At 45.4% G+C, this 21,339-nt stretch overlaps 1 protein-coding gene across 1 annotated transcript in view; it reads right to left on the minus strand.

The window, feature by feature from the left end:
- LOC145353691 (uncharacterized) overlaps nt 1-10,983 on the minus strand; it is a gene marked incomplete at its 3' end in the record, with an annotated part of 42,600 nt that extends 31,617 nt beyond the window's left edge. Inside the window, exon 1 of the mRNA XM_080204461.1 lies at nt 7,315-10,983. Coding sequence (XP_080060587.1) covers nt 7,315-10,983 — 3,669 coding nt within the window. The remainder of the gene's footprint in view (nt 1-7,314) is intronic.
- Nucleotides 10,984-21,339: the final 10,356 nt, after the last annotated feature.

The raw sequence follows: 21,339 nt of genomic DNA on the forward strand, positions 1-21,339 counted from the left end.
ACAGAGGATGAGGGGTGACCTAATAGAGGTGTATTAAATTATGAAGGGCATAGATAGGGTGAACAGTGGGAAACTTTTTCCCAGGTCGGAGGTGACGAACACAAGGGGTCACAGGTTCAAGGTGAGGGGGGGGGCAAGGTTTAACACAGATATCAGAGGGATGTATTTTACACAGAGGGTGGTGGGGGCCTGGAATGCACTGCCAAGCAGTGTGGTAGAGGCGGACACGCTGGGATCATTTAAGACTTATCTGGATAGCGACATGAACAGACTGGGAATGGAGGGATACAAACGAATAGTTGGAAGCATGAGTGGCGCAGGCTTGGAGGGCCGAAGGGCCTGTTCCTGTGCTGTATTGTTTTTTGTTCTCTGTGTGAAACAATTGCCCCTCTGGACACTTTTGTATCTCTCCCCTCTCACCTTAAACCTATGCCCTCTAGTTTTCGACTCCCCTACTTTTGGGAAAAGATATTGACTATCTAGCTGATCTGTGCCACTCATTATTTTATAAATCTCTATAAGATCACCCCTCAGCCTCCTACGCTCCAGAGAAAAAAGTCCCAGTCTATCCAGCCTCTCCTTATAACTCAATCCATCAAGCCCTGGTAGCATCCTAGTAAATCTTTTCTGCACCCTTTCTAATTTAATAATATTGTTTCTATAATAGGGTGACCAGAATTGCACACAATATTCCAAGTGCGGCCTTACCAATGTCTTGTACAACTTCAACAAGACATTCCAACTCCTTTATTCAATTTTCTGACCAATGAAACCAAGCATGCCGAATGCGTTCTTCACTACTCTGTCCACCTGTGACTCCACTTTCAAGGAGCTATGAACATGTACCCCTAGAACTCTTTGTTTTGTAACTCTCCCCAACGCCCTACAATTAACTGACTAGGTCCTGCCCTGGTTCAATCTACCAAATGCATTACCTCGCATTTAGAACATAGAACATAGAACATAGAACATTACAGCGCAGAACAGGCCCTTCGGCCCACGATGTTGCGCCGACCAGTTACAAAAACAATGACCCACTAGCCTATACCAATCCCTTTTCGTCCATAAACCTATCCAGAGATCTCTTAAACGCCCCCAAACTAGACGCATTTACAACTGCAGCAGGCAGGGCATTCCAATCCTTCACCACCCGCTGGGTAAAGAACCTACCCCTGACATCCGTCCTGTAGCTACCCCCCCTTAATTTTGTCTAAATTAAACTCCATCTGCCATTCGTCAGTCCACTGGCCCAATTGATCAAAATCCCATTGCAATTAGAGATAACTTGCTTCACTGTCCACCAAGTCACCAATCTTAGTATCATCTGCAAACTTACTAACCATGCCTCCTATATTCTCACGCAACTTATTAATATAAATGACAAATAACAGTGGACCCAGCACTGATCCCTGAGGCACACTGCTGGTCACAGGCCTCCAGTTTGAAAAACAACACTCTACAACTATCCTCTAGCTTCTGTCAAGAAGCCAATTTGTATCCATTTAGATAATTCATCCTGGATCCCGTGAGATTTAACCTTTTGGAACAACTTACCATGCAATACCTTGTCAAAGGCCTTGCTAAAGTCTATGTAGACAACATCAACTGCACTGCCCTCATCTACCTTCTTAGTTACCCCTTCAAAAAATTCAATCAAATTCAATCAAATGAGCTTTATACTATGAGGATGGGGGAGGGAGGCTGTCCTGTCTTTGTAAGATACCACAGTACTGTTGAATCTGGAGCATGGGCGGAGGAATGTTGAGCTCAGGAATCTTTGTTGGGAGCCCTATATGTCAGTGATTGAAGAAACCCACAATGTACTACAATGAACAAGATAAGATTTATGTCCATTTAATGAAATTTAATGAACAACTGAACAATTTAGGAACATTCATCTGGCAGTGATCATGCATCATGTATTTGTGCTCAAAAAGTAAAGCTTCATTAAATATGATAATCTATTTCCCACTGTTACAAAGAACAAAGAACAAAGAAAATTGTAGCACAGGAATAAGCCCTTCAGCCTTCCAAGCCTGCACCGACCTCGCTGCCCAATTTAAATAAAACCCCCTACCCTTCCGGGGACCATATCCCTCTATTCTCATCCTATCCATGTACTTGTCAAGACGCCCCTTAAAAGTCACTACCATATCCACTTCCACTACCTCGAGTTCCAGGCACCCATTACTCTTGTGTAAAAAATCTGCCTCGTACATCTCTTTTAAAACTTGCCCCTACCACCTTAAACATGTGCCCCCTAGTAATTGACTCTTCCACCCTGGGAAAAAGCTTCTGACTACCCACTCTGGCCATGCCTCTCATAATCTTGTAGACTTCTATTAGGTCTCTGTTAATCTCTGTCTCTCCAGTGAGAACAAACCAAATTTCTCCAACCTCTCCTCATAGCTAATGCCCTCCATACCAGGCGACATTTTGGTAAATCTTTTCTGTACCCTCTCCAAAGCCTCCACATCCTTCTGGTAGTGTGGTGACCAGAATTGAATACTATATTCCAAGTGCGGCCGAACTAAGGTTCTATAAAGCTGCAACACAACTTGCCAATTTTTAAACTCAATATCCTGGCAGCTTAAGGCAAGCATGCCATATGCCTTCTTGACTGCCTTCTCCACCTGCATTGCCACTTTCAGTGACCTGTGTACCTGTACATCCAGATCCCTTTGCCTATCGATACTCGTGTCCAACGAGGGGCATACATGCGATGGGTCGTACTGGGGCTGCTCTTGGTTGTTCAGGATTGGCCTAGTGCTTCATGTTGTTAGTGTGTGCCTAAACTGGACAAGATACTGGGCAAGACGACAGCTCAGTGACTATCGCTGATTGCTGTGCAGATACATGGATTTGGGCCAGTGTCTGTGGGAGTTTGCGCATTCTCCCCGTGCTTGCATGGGTTTTCTCCGGGTGCTCCGGTTTCCTCCCACACCCCAAAGATGTGCTGTTAGGCTGATTGGCAGTAATAAGTTGTCCCTAAATCAGTTTCCCTCAATCTGGATGGCCATAAAACATTAGACAAGGGTCGTGGGGGGAGAGGGGGACTGGTGGTGTTGAGATGGCGGCGCGGGCTCGTTGGGCCGAAGGGCCTGTTTCCCGGGCTGATTTTGTTCTTTGTACTCTTAAGGGTTCTGCCATCTACTGTATATTTCCTATCTGTATAAGACCTTCCAAAATGCATTACCTCACATTTGTCTGGATTAAACTCCACCCATGTCTCCAACTTCTATGATCTATATCCTGTTGTAAATTCTGATGGTCCTCATCGCTATCCGCAAATCCACCAACATTTGTGTCATCTGTAAACTTACTAATCAATCCAGTTACATTTTCCTCCAAATCATTTATATGTATACTACAAACAGCAAACCACACTGATCCCTGAAGAACACCACATGTCACAGCCCTCCATTCAGAAACACATCCTTCCACTGCTACTCTCTGTCGTCTATGACCGAATCAGTTTTGTATCCACCTTACCAGCTCACCTCTGATCCCATGCAACTTCACCTTCTGTACCAGTCTGCCATGAGGGACCTTGTCAAAGGCCTTACTGAAGTCCATGTAGAAAACATCCACTGTCCCACCCTCATCAATCATCTTTGTCACTTCCTCGAAAAACTCAATCAAGTTCATGAGACACGACCTCCCCTTCACAAAACCATGTTGCCTCTCACTAATACGTTTATTTATTTCCAAGTGGGAATAAAGCCTGTCTTGAAGAATCCTCTCCAATAATTTCCCTACTGCTGATGTAGTGGAGGGGAATCAGATTACGTCAGAACTCGGTGACTGTGCTGATTTAAATGCAAGCACTAAATATGCAAGACTCTTCAACAATGATGCTCCGACTCCTTTCAAATGTAATCTGCAGCGGGCAATGTGGCCGAAAAATGGCGGCCACTGACTGTCACTGGGACACGGGTTCCCCACACACTGACTGTCACTGGGACACGGGTCCCCCACACACTGACTGTCACTGGGACACGGGTCCCCCACACACTGACTGTCACTGGGACACGGGTCCCCCACACACTGACTGTCACTGGGACACGGGTCCCCCACACACTGACTGTCACTGGGACACAGGTTCCCCACACACTGACTGTCACTGGGACACGGGTCCCCCACACACTGACTGTCACTGGGACACGGGTCCCCCACACACTGACTGTCACTGGGACACGGGTCCCCCACACACTGACTGTCACTGGGACACGGGTCCCCCACACACTGACTGTCACTGGGACACGGGTCCCCCACACACTGACTGTCACTGGGACACGGGTCCCCCACACACTGACTGTCACTGGGACACGGGTCCCCCACACACTGACTGTCACTGGGACACAGGTTCCCCACACACTGACTGTCACTGGGACACGGGTCCCCCACACACTGACTGTCACTGGGACACGGGTTCCCCACACACTGACTGTCACTGGGACACGGGTTCCCCACACACTGACTGTCACTGGGACACAGGTTCCCCACACACTGACTGTCACTGGGACACAGGTCCCCCACACACTGACTGTCACTGGGACACTGGTTCTCCATACACGGACTCTCATTGGGGTATGGGTTGCACACTCACTGACTCTCGTTGGGCCATGGATGCCCCATAAACTGACACTCAATGGGTTACGGGTCCCCCACACACTGACTCTCACTGGGGTACAGGTTTCACGCACATGTTGACCTCACTGGCTTATGAGGCATGAGTTGGCCTTGATAGATTGGGGAGAGCTACTTAAAGGGATGACAATGGATAGACAATGGCAAACATTCAAGGAACACATGGGGGAACTGAAACAACTGTTTATTCCTGTCAGGCACAAATGCAATATGGACAAGCGGGCCAATCCATGGCTAACAAAGGAAATTAGAGAAAGTATCCAATTCAAGGAAGAAGCATATAGATTGGCCAAGCAAAATAATAGGCCTGAGGATTGGGAGGAGTTTCGAATTCAGCAAAGAAGGACCAAGGGATTGATTAAGAAAGGGAAAATACAGTAGGAAAATAAGCTTGCAGGGAACTTGAAGACTGATATTAAGAGTTTCTATAGCTACGTGAAGAGAAAGGGATAGGTGAAGACAAATGTAGGTCCCCTAGAGGCAGAAATGGTGGAATGTATAATAGGGAACAAAAAATCAGCTGAGCAACTGAATCCATATTTTGGCTGTGCCTTTACAAAAGAGGACGCAAATCAGATACTAGAAATATCAGAGAATGCAAGATTTAGTGAGAGGGAAGAACTGAGGGAGATCAATATCAGTAAAGAAATGGTGCTGTGAAAATTGATGGGATTGAAGGTGGGTAAATCCCCGGGGCCTGATAATCTACACCACAGAGTACTTAAGGAAATGGCTCTAGAAATAGTGGATGCATTGGTGGTCATCTTCCAGGATTCTATAGACTCTGGAACTGTCCTTGCAGATTGGAGAGTAGATAATGTCACTCCAATATTCAAAAAAGGGAAGCAGAGAGACAACTGGGAATTATAGACCAGTAAGCCTTGGGAAAATTCTAGAATCCATTTTCAAGGACTTTATAGCAGAGCATTTAGGAAGCAATGACAGGATCGGACAGAGTCAGCATGGACATATGAAGGGGAAATCTTTGAAGATGTAACTGGTACAGTTGATAAGGAGGTGTCAGTGTGGTATATTTGGACTTTCAGAAAGCATTTGACAAAGTCCCGCATAAGAGATTATTGTGCAAGTTTAAAGTGCATGGGATTGGATGAAGTGTATTAAGAGGGATAGAAAACTGGTTGGCAGAGAGGAAACAAAGAGTAGGAATTAATGGATGCTTTTCAAATTGGCAGGCAGTAACTAATGGGTGCCACAGGGATTGGTGCTGGGACTCCAGCTATTCACAACATGTATTAATAATTTGGATGAGGGAACAAAATGTAATATCTCAAAGTTTGCAGATGATATCAAGTTTGGTGGGAGAGTGAACAGTGACGAGGATGCAGAGATCCCTCAGCGTGATTTGGACAGGTTGGGTGAGTGGGTAAATCAATGGCAGATGCAGTATAATTTGGATAAGTGTGAGGTTATTCACATTGGAAGCAAAAACAAGAAGACAGCTTACTACCGAAATGTCTGTAAATTGGGAGAGGGGAGTGCGCAGCAGTATCTGGGTGTCCTTGTCGCTGAAGGTAAGCATGCAGGTGCAACAGGTGGTAAAGAAGGGATGTGCTGTTGCAATTATACAAGGCCTTGGAGAGTCACACCTAGAATATTGTGTACAGTTTTGGTCTCCCTTTCTGAGGAAGAATGTTCTTGCTCTCAAGGAGAGTGCAGCAAAGGTTTACCAGGCTGATTCCGGGATGGTAGAATTGATATAAGAGAGATTGACTAGGTTAGAATTGTTTTCGCTGGAGTTCAGAAGAATGAGGGTGGAATCTCAGAGACTTATAAAATTCTAACAGGACTAGACAGGGTAGATGCAGAGAGGATGTTCCCGATGGTGGGGTGTCCAGAACCAGGGATCACAGTCTGAGGATACAGGATAGACCATTTAGAATGGAAATGAGGAGACATTTCTTCACCCAAAGAGTGATCAGCCTATGGAATTCATTACCACAGGAAGTAGTTGTTACCAAAATATTAAATATATTCAAGAGGCAGCTATAGCATTTAGGGTGAATGGGATCGAAGGTTATGTGGAGAAAGCAGGGTTAGGCTATTGAGTTGGACAATCAGCCATGATTGGGATGAATAGCCTCTTCCTGCTCCTATCTTCTATGTTTCTAAGAGTTTGGGAGGATTCTGGAACGTTAAAGATGATGAATGACAGCCAACATCGGCTTGTTTCAAAGCAAGTTGGTTGTGCAAATGTTACACAAGTATTTCAAAGAAGTGACTGGTTGGGATGAAGATGGGGTTGTAGTTAATGCTGTGCATTTGGGATTTGCAAAGCAGCAGGATAAGCATTCTCAGGAGATTGTTTGGAGAAATGTGTGCACTATAAAAGGAAATGGTGCAGCATTGATTGAAGCTTTGCTAACTGACAGGAAACACAGTCTTCAAGTAACTGGGTGTTACTTAGAGACAGGAGGTTGGGTAAGATGCCTCCTGACTGGCCTGATCACTATCTTGTACAAATTAACCACATCCTCTTCTACTCAATCACCCTATTTTTTAAAAACTGCTTTTGGCTTTTTTATAGCACGCTTATGGGAACCTCTTTGAATCCTTTGTATAGACAAAGGGCAGGAAGTGGCGGGGGTGGGGGGGGATGATCAGAACAACATGAACCTAAAAGAAAAGTTTTGGACATGTACTTACTGACTGGACATTGGTATCCGGGTTTTTCTGGTGCAGTCTGTTCACAACAAAGAGATCCTTCATTGCCAGACTTGGTGTATCAGAGGTATTTTCATATCTGCTCCAAGTAGCGTAGACTGAAGTGAACTTGTCTCTCTGCTGGATGTGTACGGGCACACTCTTTTTTAGGTAACACCAGGTAGGCTCAGGCTGAGAGTTCATCTTCTGAAAGAGAGAATGTTTGGAGCCTGCCTCAGTCAGTGGGGTAGTGCTGTTTGGTTCCTTCATTGACCTGCATTGGAGACACTGGCGGGACCTCACACTGCCTGAAATACAAATGGGTTTCTCACATTCAGCTCCTGCCACCTTTGACCAATCCAGCTCTCCACTCAGTTTGTCATTGCTGGTACCTTGTTGGCATTTCCCCAACAATGAATGTGCAATGTTATAAACAGGAGCCCATTTTCCTGTGTGCAGACTGCTATCTGGTGACCAGTGCATATCCTGATGTTTGGAAACAATAGCCATAGGCCACTGGAAGCTCTTGCTCATGAACTGAATAAGGTTGGTGACTGTGGCTGTCGTCCGGACATTTGCTGATACCTGATCAGAGTCAGCAAAGGAGCATTGGCATTTTTCACATCTATCAATTTTACTGACTTTATTGCCTGTTTGGTGGGCAGTAAATGGTGCCTGCACTGTTAGCTGTGCTGTGTGCTGAGTATGATGGGATGTCCTAGCTACAAGCCAGTGAGATGTCTCAGCATCATTGACATTAACTGGAGCTTGTGCCGTTAGTACAGAGTGCCGTTCAATCAGCTCCTTCTTAGCCCACTTGAGTTGATATTTTGGAGGAAAATGTTGCTTTTGCAAATGAGAAGCTTTCCCCTTGGCAGGCAGAAGTGTAACACATTGGAGCTTGTGTGATTCCTGGTGTATAGTTTTGCCAGTGTGCTTTGTCTGAGTTCCAGCAATGCTTGATGGTGATGGACAGTAAGTTAGCATAATCTCTTCACTCCCATCTCTGCCCAGTGAATGTGAAGGCAGCTGCTGAAGGGAGGGTGTAGACATTGTCAGTGACTGAGGACAAGACTTTGATGCCTGGCTGAGGTCAGTGAGGCTGGTGGAGACAGTTGGTGACGGCTGCTTTGGGGAGTTGGTAACTTGAACGATCCCATGGCGACCATCTGAGGCCAAGTCACCAATCAACTGAGATGACTGCCCAGGAACTGCGCTTGATACATCAGAACCAAAATGTATCTCCTCGGCTGGGCAGGCAGGATCAGCTAATTTCAGTCTTTGCTTCTTTTTGGGAGGTTTATCTGATGAGACAGCATGATTGTTTTCTGCGTTGTTAAATTCTTCAGCCTCATTCTTCTGTTGTTTTCTTACATTGATAGAACATTGTACTGTTTGACTCTCTGTGACAAGAATGCTGTGTTGCCTCACCAGCTTTGGGTGTGAGAAATGTCTCTGTATCGACCTTTTGGGGTCTTTTTCTTTCTGGATGATTGATGCAGGTGATGACTGCAGTGGAGGAAGTCCCTTCTCGCTGTTGCTAGAGATTTCCTGAGCCATATCTGGCAAATTGATGTGACCCAATCCTTCAGTCGTATTCAGCAACTCTGCTGATTTGGATATATTTATAACAGGCACTTTACAAACACAGTCCTTGCTAAGTGGGGTACCTTCTACGTCAGTACAAGGAGCTGGATGAGTCTGTTTGAGTGAAAACTTGTCAACGTTTCTTTGTAAAGAGTTTGTCTGAAACATTTGGCTGTTGAAGGTTGTGACCTTCAGTGAGCTTAAGCTCAATGGGTCTGAAAGATGTTTTCTAACAGGGTTTGAAGGAGAGGGCAGTGATCTGGATTGGAGATTTTTGGACAGAACAGAAGTGTTTTGGTGCAGAGCTGTGTCAGATCTGGTAGGGTTTATCTGTGCCTGTTGCTTGTCAGATGGTAGGACAGGCAAGGGATTGATGCTTCTTTTTCCCTCTTGATATTTCTTTCTAAATGTCTCCTCCCCATAGATTGACCACCTCTCCTGAGAAAACTTTTTCAGCTTTTGCTGGCTGTTTCGCTTTTCTAAGGATTTGTGCTTGCTTTTTGATTCTTGTTGAACTCCAATAATGCTACGGTTGCCCTCACCAACAGGGATGAACCTGTCCACAACAGGACTACTTGCTGGTGAATCCTCCAGAGCCTTTTGCCTGACCAAAGTTCGATGGTGTGAGGGATGCAAGTCCAGTGACCTTGATAGTGAGTTCTTTGTGTGTAACACTGCAGAAGATGTCCTCTGTAAACTGTGCTTCCCAAGGTGAGAGCTTAATGTGGTGGCTATTTTACTGGATAACCAACTGTCCTCAGTGGGTGGTGTGGAGTTACTCCTTACAACTGGTAAACAATCAACAGTAGAGGTAACATGCGAAGGCAAAGAGAGGAACATTTGCTGTAATTTGACAGGTGATGCTGATACAGATTTGGGTAGATCAGGGGAAATGTTTGATTTCTTATTATGATTAGATTTCATGTCAAAATGAAAGGAATCCTTAAACGTATAAGGCATTGGTAAATCAATACTCCCCTGCTTTGAAATAGCTGTTTTTCTTGGTCGCACATTTTTCAATTGTTTGTCATCAACGACAGCTTTATTATCAGAGATCAGCTTTGAGATCCGCTCCCCCAACTCCCATTTCCCCAGTTGGTTCTTGTCCATTCCTTGGACAGGTACATCTTCTCCAGTTGACCTGAGCGCACATTGCTCAGAACTAACTGAGCACTGAGAGACTTTCTCTGCTTCAATGTCGGTGCATTGCAGTGAGTGTGAGGATGACAACTGGTGGTCAGCACTGTCAGAATGGGAAAAGTAGCCGGAGTCAGTACTTTCATTTGTTTGTGCACTAGAACGTGAAGACTTGTATACCCACTGTTTAGCAAGGTGAATGGCCTGTCTGTTTTCAATTGAATCCTTGTGCAGCTGAACACTCTGTTTCTCTCCATCAATCAGTTCATTCTCTCTTTTCTTCATGGGAGAAATGCTGCTCCAAAACGAGGGTACAACATTTGGGAAGGGCTGCTGTCCAGACATATTTGTGTTATTGGAGTTGAGGGCTGGTATCTCACTGTGACAACCCCACTCTCCAATCTGCTCAGCCTCTTGCTGAATATTTGTCACCGAATCACCATCAAACACACGGCTCAGTGACAGCTCAGTAAGACTTGGTCCTGACTCACTGCTTCCCTTCAGTTCTGTTAAAAGACGGTAATTGTTCTCATGCGTTTGGGTCCTTTTGTGTTTGTACAGATTACTCTGGGTTTTAAAGGAAATCCCACAAGTTGAGCATGGGTATGGGCGCTCGCCTGTATGAGACCGGATATGTTTCTCCAACACACTGGGCTTTGAGCAGTCTCTGCCACAGTGATCACACACATATTTATTCTGCTTTCTTAGTTTGATCTGATTGGCATTCACAAGAAGCTGGTGTTGTATCAGCCCAGTCCCATGATGAGAGGTGTGAAATCCTGGGTCAATCCCATGGGGAGACGGGTGGAGTCCTGGGTCAGTCTCATGAGGAGGGGGATGAGGTATTAGTTTTTCATTCTGGATTTGTGGCTGACAAGTTGTCTTGGGCTGGGATCCTGAGAGATCTGATGTAGCATAGACATGAGGATTGTGATAGTTCTTATCCATTCTTTATTGGTAAGCTCTGATGAGGACAGCATTGATCAGACAATAGATTTGCCTGCGTGGGAATCAGCTGAGAACGAGGCTGGCCATCAATTGATTTTGTAAGCTCAGGATGGGGTGGTGTACCAACCAATCCCAACAGGAGAGCTGCGTGAATCAGTACGATTCGGTGAGATGAAATGTCTGATTCTCAACCTGCCCTCTCATTGTAAACTGTCACAAGTTGATCTCTGCTTCAATATTCTGCTGATTGCTTGAAAGACTCTGCATTAGCTGGTATAAAATACAATCATATTTGATTAACAGACAATCGGTAGCTTCAGGATATTCAGCTGCTGTTATTACAGATACACAGTCTGTGGTGGGTGTTATTAATATGTGTCATCAGTGTATTTATTGCATCCCAACCCTGAGTGAAGACCTGAGTCATTGAGAGTGATAGGACAAGTTAAGAGCATGGTTAGTAACATGTACGGTACCCTGGGCTTTATGAATAGGGGCACAGAGTACAAGAGCAAGTAGGTTTTGTTAAATCTATGATAAATTTCCAGCTGAAACCAAACCAGTTTATGTCCAATTCTCAGGGTCACACCATAACAAAATATGGAGGTATTAGTGAGGCCACAGAGACTATTTTCCAGGGATACAGAACTTCAGTAATGGACATAGTGTGGAGAAATCAGGACTGTTTTCCTTGGGCCAGAAAAGGTTGACAGGTGATTTGATCAAAATGTTTAAAATTATGAGGGAATAGAGTGGATAGAGAGAAACTGTTCCTATTGGTGGAACAAAAGTGATGTGCCGCAGGGCTCAGTACTGGGACCTCTTCTCTTTGTAGTGTACATAAATGACTTGGAAGAGGGAGTAGGTGGTGTGATCAGCAAATTTGCTGATGACACCAAGATGGCTGGATTGGCGGGCAGTGAGGAGCAGTGTCTGGCAATACAGCGGGATATTGATAGGCTGGTTGATTGGGCAGATACATGGCAAATGGAGTTTAATCCGGATAAATGTGATGCATTTTGGCCGGAATAATGTAGGGGGGTGTTATATGATAAAGGGAAAGCCCGTAAGGAGTATAGAAACGCAGCGAGACCTGGGGGTGCAAGTGCACAAGTCTTTGAAGGTGGCAGTACAAGTGGAGAAGGTTGTGAAGAAAGCCTATGGTATGTTAGCCTTTATAGGAAGGGGTATAGAATATAAGAGCTGGAGTCTAATGTTGCAGTTGTACAGAATGTTGGTTAGGCCGCATTTGGAGTACTGCGTCCAGTTCTGGTCACCTTACTACCGGAAGGACGTGGAGACTCTGGAGACAGTGCAGAGGACGTTTACCAGGATGTTGCCTGGTATGGAAGGACTGGGTTATGAGGAAAGATTGAAGAAATTGGGGCTCTTTTCCCTTGAAAGACGGCGACTGAGGGGGGATCTAATAGAGGTATATAAGATTATGAAGGGTATAAATAGAGTAAACAGAGGTAAGCTATTTTCTATGATAGAGACACACAGTACGAGGGGCCATGGGCTTAAGGTGAGGGGGGAGAGGTATAACACAGATATTAGAGGGAGGTTTTTCACACAGAGGGTAGTGGGGGTATGGAATGCTCTGCCAAGTAAGATGGTGGAGGCAAACACACTAGAGTTGTTTAAGAATAACTTAGACAGGCACATGAGTGGGTTGGAGATGGGTGGATATAGGAGATTGTTTTAAATAAGGTTCATTAGCATTGGGGCGTCCCTGGTAAGGTAAATGGATATGGTATGATCATAATTTTTTTTTCCTTTTCATTCACAGGTTTTAAGTCGGTCTGCCTTGTGTCCAACGAGGGGCATACATGCAATGGGTCGTACTTGGGCTGCTCTTGGTTGTTCGAGATTGGCCTAGTGCTTCATGTCATTAGTGTGTGCCTAAACTGGACCAGATACTGGGCAAGACGACAGCTCAGTGACTATCGCTGATTGCTGTGCAGACACATGGATTTGGGCCAGCGTCTGTGGGAGTTTGCGCATTCTCCCCATGCTTGCGTGGGTTTTCTCCGGGTGCTCCGGTTTCCTCCCACACCCCAAAGATGTGCTATTAGGCTGATTGGCAGTGATAAATTGTCCCTAAATTAGTTTCCCTCAATGTGGGTGGCCATAAAACAATAAATAAGGGTCATGGGTGGAGGGGGGTACTGGTAGTGTTAAAATGGCGGCGCGGGCTCGTTGGGCCGAAGGGCCTGTTTCCCGGGCTGTTTTTGTTCTTTGTTCTTTGCTTTCACTGAGGAGAAATTAATCAAGGGCACAGATTGAGGGTAATTGGTAAAAGAAGCAATGGATACACGAGGAGAAATGTTTTTGCACATTGAGTGGTTAGAACCTGGAATGCACTTTCCAAGAAGGTGGTGGAGACAGATTCACACAGCGAGTGGTTAGGATCTGAAATTCAATGTCTGTGGTGGAGTCAAGTTGAATTGAAGTACTCCAGAAGTAATGTATTGTGACCTGAAAAGGGAGAACGTGCAGGGATACAGGAAGACGACACTGGTTGAATTGCTAACTTGGAAGATGGTGCAGTCATGTTGAAAGCCCCCTGCTTGCAGCAACAATTTTATGTTTCTATTCGCAACCTATCACGTGACTTTGCCATCACTACTGGCAATTATTTTCACTTCCATAACATCACTCAAATTAACCCCCAACTCAGCTCATCTGCTGTTGAAACCCTCATTAGTCCCTTGGTTACCTCCAGACCTGACAGCTGCATTGCACTCCTGGCTGGCCTCATAGCTTCCTCCTTATAAACTCTTTTAAATTTCTTTCACAACTTGTGGGCATCCCTAATTGCCCTTGAGAAGGTTTAGTTTCAAGTTTATTTATTAGTGTCACAAGCAGGCTTACATTAATATTGCAATGAAGTTACTGTGAACAATTGGGCAGCACGGTCGCACAGTGGTTAGCACTGCTGCTTCACAGCTCCAGGGACCTGGGTTCGATTCCCAGTCGGGTCACTGTATGTGTGGAGTTTGGACATTCTCCTCGTGTCTGCATGGGTTTCCTCCGGGTACTCCGATTTCCTCCCCCAGTCCAAAGATGTGCGGGTTAGGTTGATTGACCATGCTAAGAAATTGCCCCTTAGTGTCCAAGGATGCGTAGGTTAGAGGGATTAGTGGGTATAATATGTAGGGATATGGGGGTAGGGCCTGGGTGGGATTGTGTTTGGTGCGGACTCGAATGGCCTCTTTCTGAACTGTAGGGTTCTCTGATTACTACTACTCAAGGCCCCATTCCCTGAAAGAAGAATGTTACTTTAAGGCGGCACAGTAGCACAGTGGGTTAGCACTGCTGCTTCACAGCTCCAGGGACCTGGGTTCGATTCCTGGCTCGGGTCACTGTCTGTGTGGAGTTTGCACATTCTCCTCGTGTCTGCGTGGGTTTCCTCCAGGTGCTCCGGTTTCCTCCCACAGTCCAAAGATGTGCGGGTTAGGTTGATTGACTATGCTAAGAAATTGCCCCTTAGTGTCCTGGGATGTGTAGGTTAGAGGGATTAGTGGGTATAATATGTAGGGATATGGGGGTAGGGCATGGGTGGGATTGTGTTCAGTGCAGACTCGATGGGTTGAAGGGCCTCTTTCTGCACTGTGGGGTTCTATGAAATCCCCTAGTTGCCACACTATGGCGCTTGTCCGGGTACACTGAGGGAGATTTTAACATGGCCAATGCACCTAACCAGCACGTTGTTCAGACTATAGGAAGAAACTGGAGCACCCAGCGGAAACCCATGCAGACACTGGGAGAACGTGCAGACTCCGCACAGATAGTGACCCTAGCCAGGAATCGAACTCGGGTCCCTGGCGATGTAAGGCAGCAGTGCTAACCAATATGCTGCCCATCAGGTGCTAGTGAGTTGCCTTACCAGTGCAGTCCATGTGATGTAGATACCGCTACAGTTAGAGAGAGAGTTGCAGAATTTTGAACCAGTGACGTTGAGGGAACAGCGATATATTTCCAAGTTTAATTTCCCTTTGAAATCATTGTTTCCATTCTGTGGTGGGTGGTGACTTCCAGTTCATTATCACTGTTAAAAATGTTCATATTCGTATTCCCTGCCCCCTGCCACCCCCGTCTACCTGAACCAAACCTGTTCTAATCTTGTCCACCTCATTCAAACCTCTCCTCAATCCCCTTTACCCCAAAGAGAACAACTCCAGCTTCTCCAGCCTTACCTTAGAGCTAAAATCCCTCATTCCTGGAGCCAGTCTGTTAAATCTCCTCTGCACCCTCTCAATGGCCCTCACATCCTTCCTAAAGCGCGGTGACCAGAACTGGAACCAATACATTGAGACTAACCAGAGTTTTATAAAGATTCAACATACTCACTACCTTTGTTTATGAAGCCCAAGATCCCAAATACTTCACTGACCACTCTGTCAATGTATCCTGCCACCATCAAAAAACAATGCACATGAACCCCAGGTCTCTCTGTTCTTACACATTTGTTAGAATTGTACCTTTAAGACTATATTACCTCTCCCTAAACCTTCTGCAAAAATTCATCAGCTCATTCAGCTCAAATTATGTCTGCCACTTGCCCAATCATTCTACTAACCTGCCAGACCTTTTTTGGAGTTGGCATTAGCCTCCCTGTTTGTCACATCTTCAAATAAGCAGATTTTCAAATTTTATTCCATAATTCAATATCCACATAATTTACAGAAATAGATATTTAAAAAATGATCTGAGCAATGATCTTGAGGAAAACTGTCTCTGAAGGTGGCAACCCAGGTGGAGAAAGTTGCGAAGAAAGCTTATAGAATGCTAGCCTTTATAGGAAGGGGTATAGAGTATAAGAGCTGGCGTCTAATGCTTCAGTTGTACAGAACGTTGGTTAGGCCGCATTTGGAGTACTGCGTCCAGTTCTGGTCAGCTTACTACCGGAAGGACGTGGAGACCCTGGAGAGAGTGCAGAGGAGGTTTACCAGGATGCTGCCTGGTATGGAAGGACTGGGTTATGAGGAAAGATTGGGAAAACTGGGGCTTTTCTCCTTAGAAAGACGGAGATTAAGGGGGATCTGATAAAGGTGTATAAAATAATGAAAGGTATAGATAGAGTCAACAGTGGTGGGCTTTTTCCTACATTGGAGACAAATATCACAAGGGGTCACGAGCTAAGGGTGAGGGGGGAGAAGTATAATATGGATACTAGAGGGAGGTTTTTCACACAGTGGGTCGTGAGGGTATGGAATGCACTACCAAGTAAGGTGGTGGAGGCAGGCACGCTGGACCTGTTTAAGGTTTACTTAGATAGGCACATGAGTGAAACAGGGATGGAGGGTTATAGGCGACAGTTTTAAAAAGGGTCAGAGCCTTGGGACGTTACTGGAAATGTAATACTACATGTTAATGTTTTGTCTCTTTTAATCCGCAGGTGTGTCGGTCCACCTTGTTGTCAAATGAGGGGCATGCACACGGTGGGTCGTGCGTGGGCTGCTCTTGGATGTTTCGAGAGTGGCCTAGTACTTCGTGTCGATGTGTGTGCTTAAACCTGGACCAGCAGATGGGCACCACAACAGCTCAGTGACTATCACTGCTAGCTGTGCAGATACATGGATTTGGGCCGGTATCTGTGGGAGTTTGCGCATTCTCCCTGTTGTTGCATGGGTTTCCTCCGGGTGCTCCGGTTTCCTCCCACACCCCAAAGATGTGCTTTTAGGCTGATTGGTGTACCAAATTGACCCTACACTATTCTCCCCTGAATCTGGCTACAATAGGGGTACCATTAGCATATACACGGGGCAATGTAGGTGTAGGAAAATGCTTTGTTAAGATGGCGGCGCGGGCTCGTTGGGCCGAAGGGCCTGTTTCCCGTGCTGGGTTGTTCTTTGTTCTTTGTTCTTTTTGTTCAATCCTCCTGCATGAAACACAAGCAGTAACCATAACTCACTGTTTTCCCCCTTTTAGCCAATCAGAAAGAAAGTAGGAAAACACAGCTCTCAGAGTGATTCACCCTGAAATGCAGGTTGACTCATTTTCAGGTCAATGAGTAGAGATGCCAGTAATGTGTGAGCATCTGAGTCATATAACACAATGCTTCAAACGCAGCAATCCTAATGTCTGAATAAATACACCATTTGCACTCATGCAATAAATGTCCTCCCCATTGCATCCTCTGAAGACATACACCCCATCATCCGCTCTGAATAAATACCCTCTGAAGAGGGAAATTATTAACCAACTTCTAAGGTTTTAGACAGAACACATAAGGCAAAGAGTTCCATGATTCTTGAAACAGAAAATAAACTAATGAAGCAAATAGTTTATACATGTGGATGCAATAAAAGAATTGATTAAGTAATTATAGTAATTATAATTTTAAAACATGATTTTAAATCTGTTTTCATTATTGAATGAATTATTGTCTAGTTCAGCCAAAAGCAAGTTACTGCAAGTCATGACGGTAAAGACAAAGAGTTCAGAGCCAGCGGCCTGGGAACCTGAGCAGTTAGCAGAATTTATATCAGAAAGTTTCTGGAGAAAGAACACTTTTTGCAACTTTATCAATAGGGTCATTCATTCTTGACATAAAACAGATATGTCCCTGGATGCAGGATCAGATGTCAACCCAGTTTTGATAATGAGCCGGTGGGAATGTTCACTTTCAATACAGAAGTCAAAGTGGTTCATTATCAAAACTGGGTTGACATCTGATCCTGCATCCAGGGACATATCTGTTTTAACTCCCATCTTGCCATGTAACTATAAACACTCAATACAGAAGTCAGTGTTTATAGTTAAATGGCAAGATGGGAGTTAGCATCCGGATTAAATGGACAACTGAGATATCATTATGCCGGGTGGTAAAATGCAATTGGCTGAATTACTTGTCAGGAATTATTAGTGATAGATGGTGATTTTAAATTAATATCAGATGGGAATATTCAATATAAAAATTGATCTGTTTTTGATTGTACATGTTAGATTCATTGGAGAGATTCTTTTGGTGGTCTCCAAGCAGCAGCTTGTATTTTTGTTTTAAATAAATGTTATATCCTCATACAGAGATATCTCCCTTATGAGTTTTGAACTGTCTGTAGTAGAAGACAGTACTGGCCATCTCAATTCACCACATGACACCCTCCCATCACCCTGTGTCTAAATACCCTCCCCATCGCCCTCTCCATAAATATACCCTCCCCATCGTGCTCTCCATATAAGTACCCCCATCGCCCTCTCCATATAAATACTCTCCCCATCCCCCTCTCCATATAAATACCCCATCACCCTCTCCATATAAATACCCCATCCCCCTCTCCATATAAATACCCCATCACCCTCTCCATATAAATACCCCCATTGCTCTCTCCATATAAATACCCCTATCGCCCTCTCCATATAAATACCCCCATCGCCCTCTCCATATAAATACCCTCCCCATTGCCCTCTCCATATAAATACCCCCATCGCCCTCTCCATATAAACACCCTCCCCATTGCCCTCTCCATATAAATACCCCCATCACCCTCTCCATATAAATACCCCCATCGCCCTCTCCATATAAATACCACCATCGCCCTCTCCATATAAATACCCCCATCACCCTCTCCATATAAATACCCCCATCGCCCTCTCCATATAAATACCACCATCGCCCTCTCCATATAAATACCCCCATCACCCTCTCCATATAAATACCCCATCACCCTCTCCATATAAATACCCCCATCGCCCTCTCCAAATAAATACCACCATCGCCCTCTCCATATAAATACCCCCATCGCCCTCTCCATATAAATACCCCCATCACCCTCTCCATATAAACACCCTCCCCATTGCCCTCTCCATATAAATACCCTCCCCATCGCCCTCTCCATATAAATACCCCATCGCCCTTTCCATATAAATACTCCATCACTCTCTCCATATAAATACCCCCATCGCCCTCTCCATATAAATACCCTCCCCATTGCCCTCTCCATATAAATACCCCCCCATCGCCCTTTCCATATAAATACCCCCATCACCCTCTCCATATAAACACCCCATCGCCCTCTCCATATAAGTACCCTCCCCATTGTCCCCTCCATATAAACACCCCCATTGCCCTCTCCATATAAATACCCCCCATCGCCCTCTCCATATAAATACCCTCCCCATTGTGCTCTCCATATTAATACCCTCCCCATCGCCCTCTCCATATAAATACCCCCACTGCCCTCTCCATATAAATACCCCAATTGCCCTCTCCATATAAATACCCCGTATCGCCCTCTCCATATAAATACCCTCCCCATTGCCCTCTGCATATAAATACCCTCCCCATTGCCCTCTCCATATATACCCCGCATTGCCCTCTCCATATAAATACCGTTCCCATCACCCTCGCCATATAAATACCCTGCATCGCCCTCTCCATGTAAATACCCTCCCATCGCCCTCTCCATATAAATACTCTCCCCATCACCCTCTCCATATAAATACCCCCATCACCCTCTCCATATAAATACCCCCATCACCCTCTCCATATAAATACCCCCATCACCCTCTCCATATAAATGCTGTCCCCATCGCCCTCTCCATATAAATACCACCATCGCCCTCTCCATATAAATATCTCCCATTGCCCTCTCCATATAAATACCCTCCCCATCACCCTCTCCAGGACACAGGTAACATAGAACATAGAAAAACTACAGCAGAAACAGGCCCTTCGGCCCACAAGTTACCCTCCCCATTGCCCCCTCTGAATAGGTCATTGGGGAAATACAGAGTGGTGAGACGATAAATTGGCAGTGGAAAGTAGAGAAGTATTAACTAATAATGAGGATGTATCAGGATGCAATAGAGAAGTAAGTAAAATGTTTCATGTTTGATAGAATGAGAGTAGGCTATAGATCAATGAATATTACAACACAGGAACAGGCCCTTCGGCCCTCCAAGCCTGCACTGACTTAATGCTGCCCGACTTAACTGGAACCCCCTACGCTTCTGGGGACCATATCCCTCTATTCCCATCTCATTCATGTACTTGTCAAGACGCCCCTTAAAAGTCGCTACCATATTTACTTCCACTACCTCCCCCGGCAACGAGTTCCAGGCACCCACCACTCTCCGTGTGAAAGATCGGCCTCGTACATCTCTTTTAAAACTTGTCACTCGCACTTTAAACCTATGCCCCTTAGTAATTGACTCTTCCGCCCTGGGAAAAAGCTTCTGACCAACCACTCTGTCCATGCCTCTCATAATCTTGTAGACTTCTATCAGGTCTCCCCTCAACCTCCGTCGCTCCTATGAGAACAAACCAAGTTTGTCCAACCTCTCCTCATAGCTAATGCTCTCCATATCAGGCAACATTCTGGTAAATCTTCTCTGTATCCTCTCCAAAGCCTCCACATCCTTCTGGTAGTGTGGCAACCAGAATTGAACACCATATTCCAAGTGCAGCCTAACTAAGATTCTATAAAGTGGCAACATGACTTGCCAATTTTTAAACTCAATACCCCGTCGATGAAGGTAAGCATGCCGTATGCCTTCTTGACTACCTTCTCCACTTCTTCTTCATCTTCTCTGGAGTCTTCAACATGTCATTGATGAAGACGAACATCTCGCCAAGGCCGTCCCCACACCCCCACTTCTTGCCTTCAAACAACCGCACAACCTCAAATAGACCATTGTTTGCAGCAAACTACCCAGCCTTCGGGAGAACAGTGTCCACAATACCACACAACCCTGCCACAGCAACCTCTGCAAGACATGCCGGGTCATCAACACAGATGCCATCATCTCACGTGAGAACACCATCCACCAGGTACACAGTACATACTCTTGCAACTCAGCCAACATTGTCTACCTGATACGCTGCAGGAAAGGATGTCCCGAAGCATGGTACACTGGGGAGACCATGCAGAAGCTACGACAACGGATGAATGAACATCGCTCGACAATCACCAGGCAAGACTGTTCCCTTCCTGTTGGCGAACACTTCAGTGGTCACGGGCATTTGGCCTCTGATTTTGGGAAAACGTTCTCCGAGGCGGCCTTCACGGCGCACGACAGCGCAGAGTCACTGACCAGAGACTGATAGCCAAGTTCCGCACACATAAGGACGGTCTGTAATCCCCATGACTTGGTTGTGCTTGCAACATCTCACTGACTGTCCTGTCTGGAGACAATACACATCTCTTTAACCTATGCTTAATGCTATCTCCACTCACATTGTCTGCAACTTTAAGAATTGATTAGCTGTAAAGACTTGCATTCTAATCAGTATTCTGTAAACTGTGTGTGCCTTTATATGTTCTGTTTGTGACCAGAACTCTCCACTCACCTGACGAGACTTCTTACTGTGTTTACCCAGTCCAGTGCCGGCATCTCCACTTCTTTGAT

The sequence above is a fragment of the Carcharhinus amblyrhynchos genome, chromosome 16 (assembly GCF_965287045.1).
Source record: "Carcharhinus amblyrhynchos chromosome 16, sCarAmb.v2.hapA, whole genome shotgun sequence".
NCBI classification, from domain to species: Eukaryota; Metazoa; Chordata; class Chondrichthyes; order Carcharhiniformes; family Carcharhinidae; genus Carcharhinus; species Carcharhinus amblyrhynchos.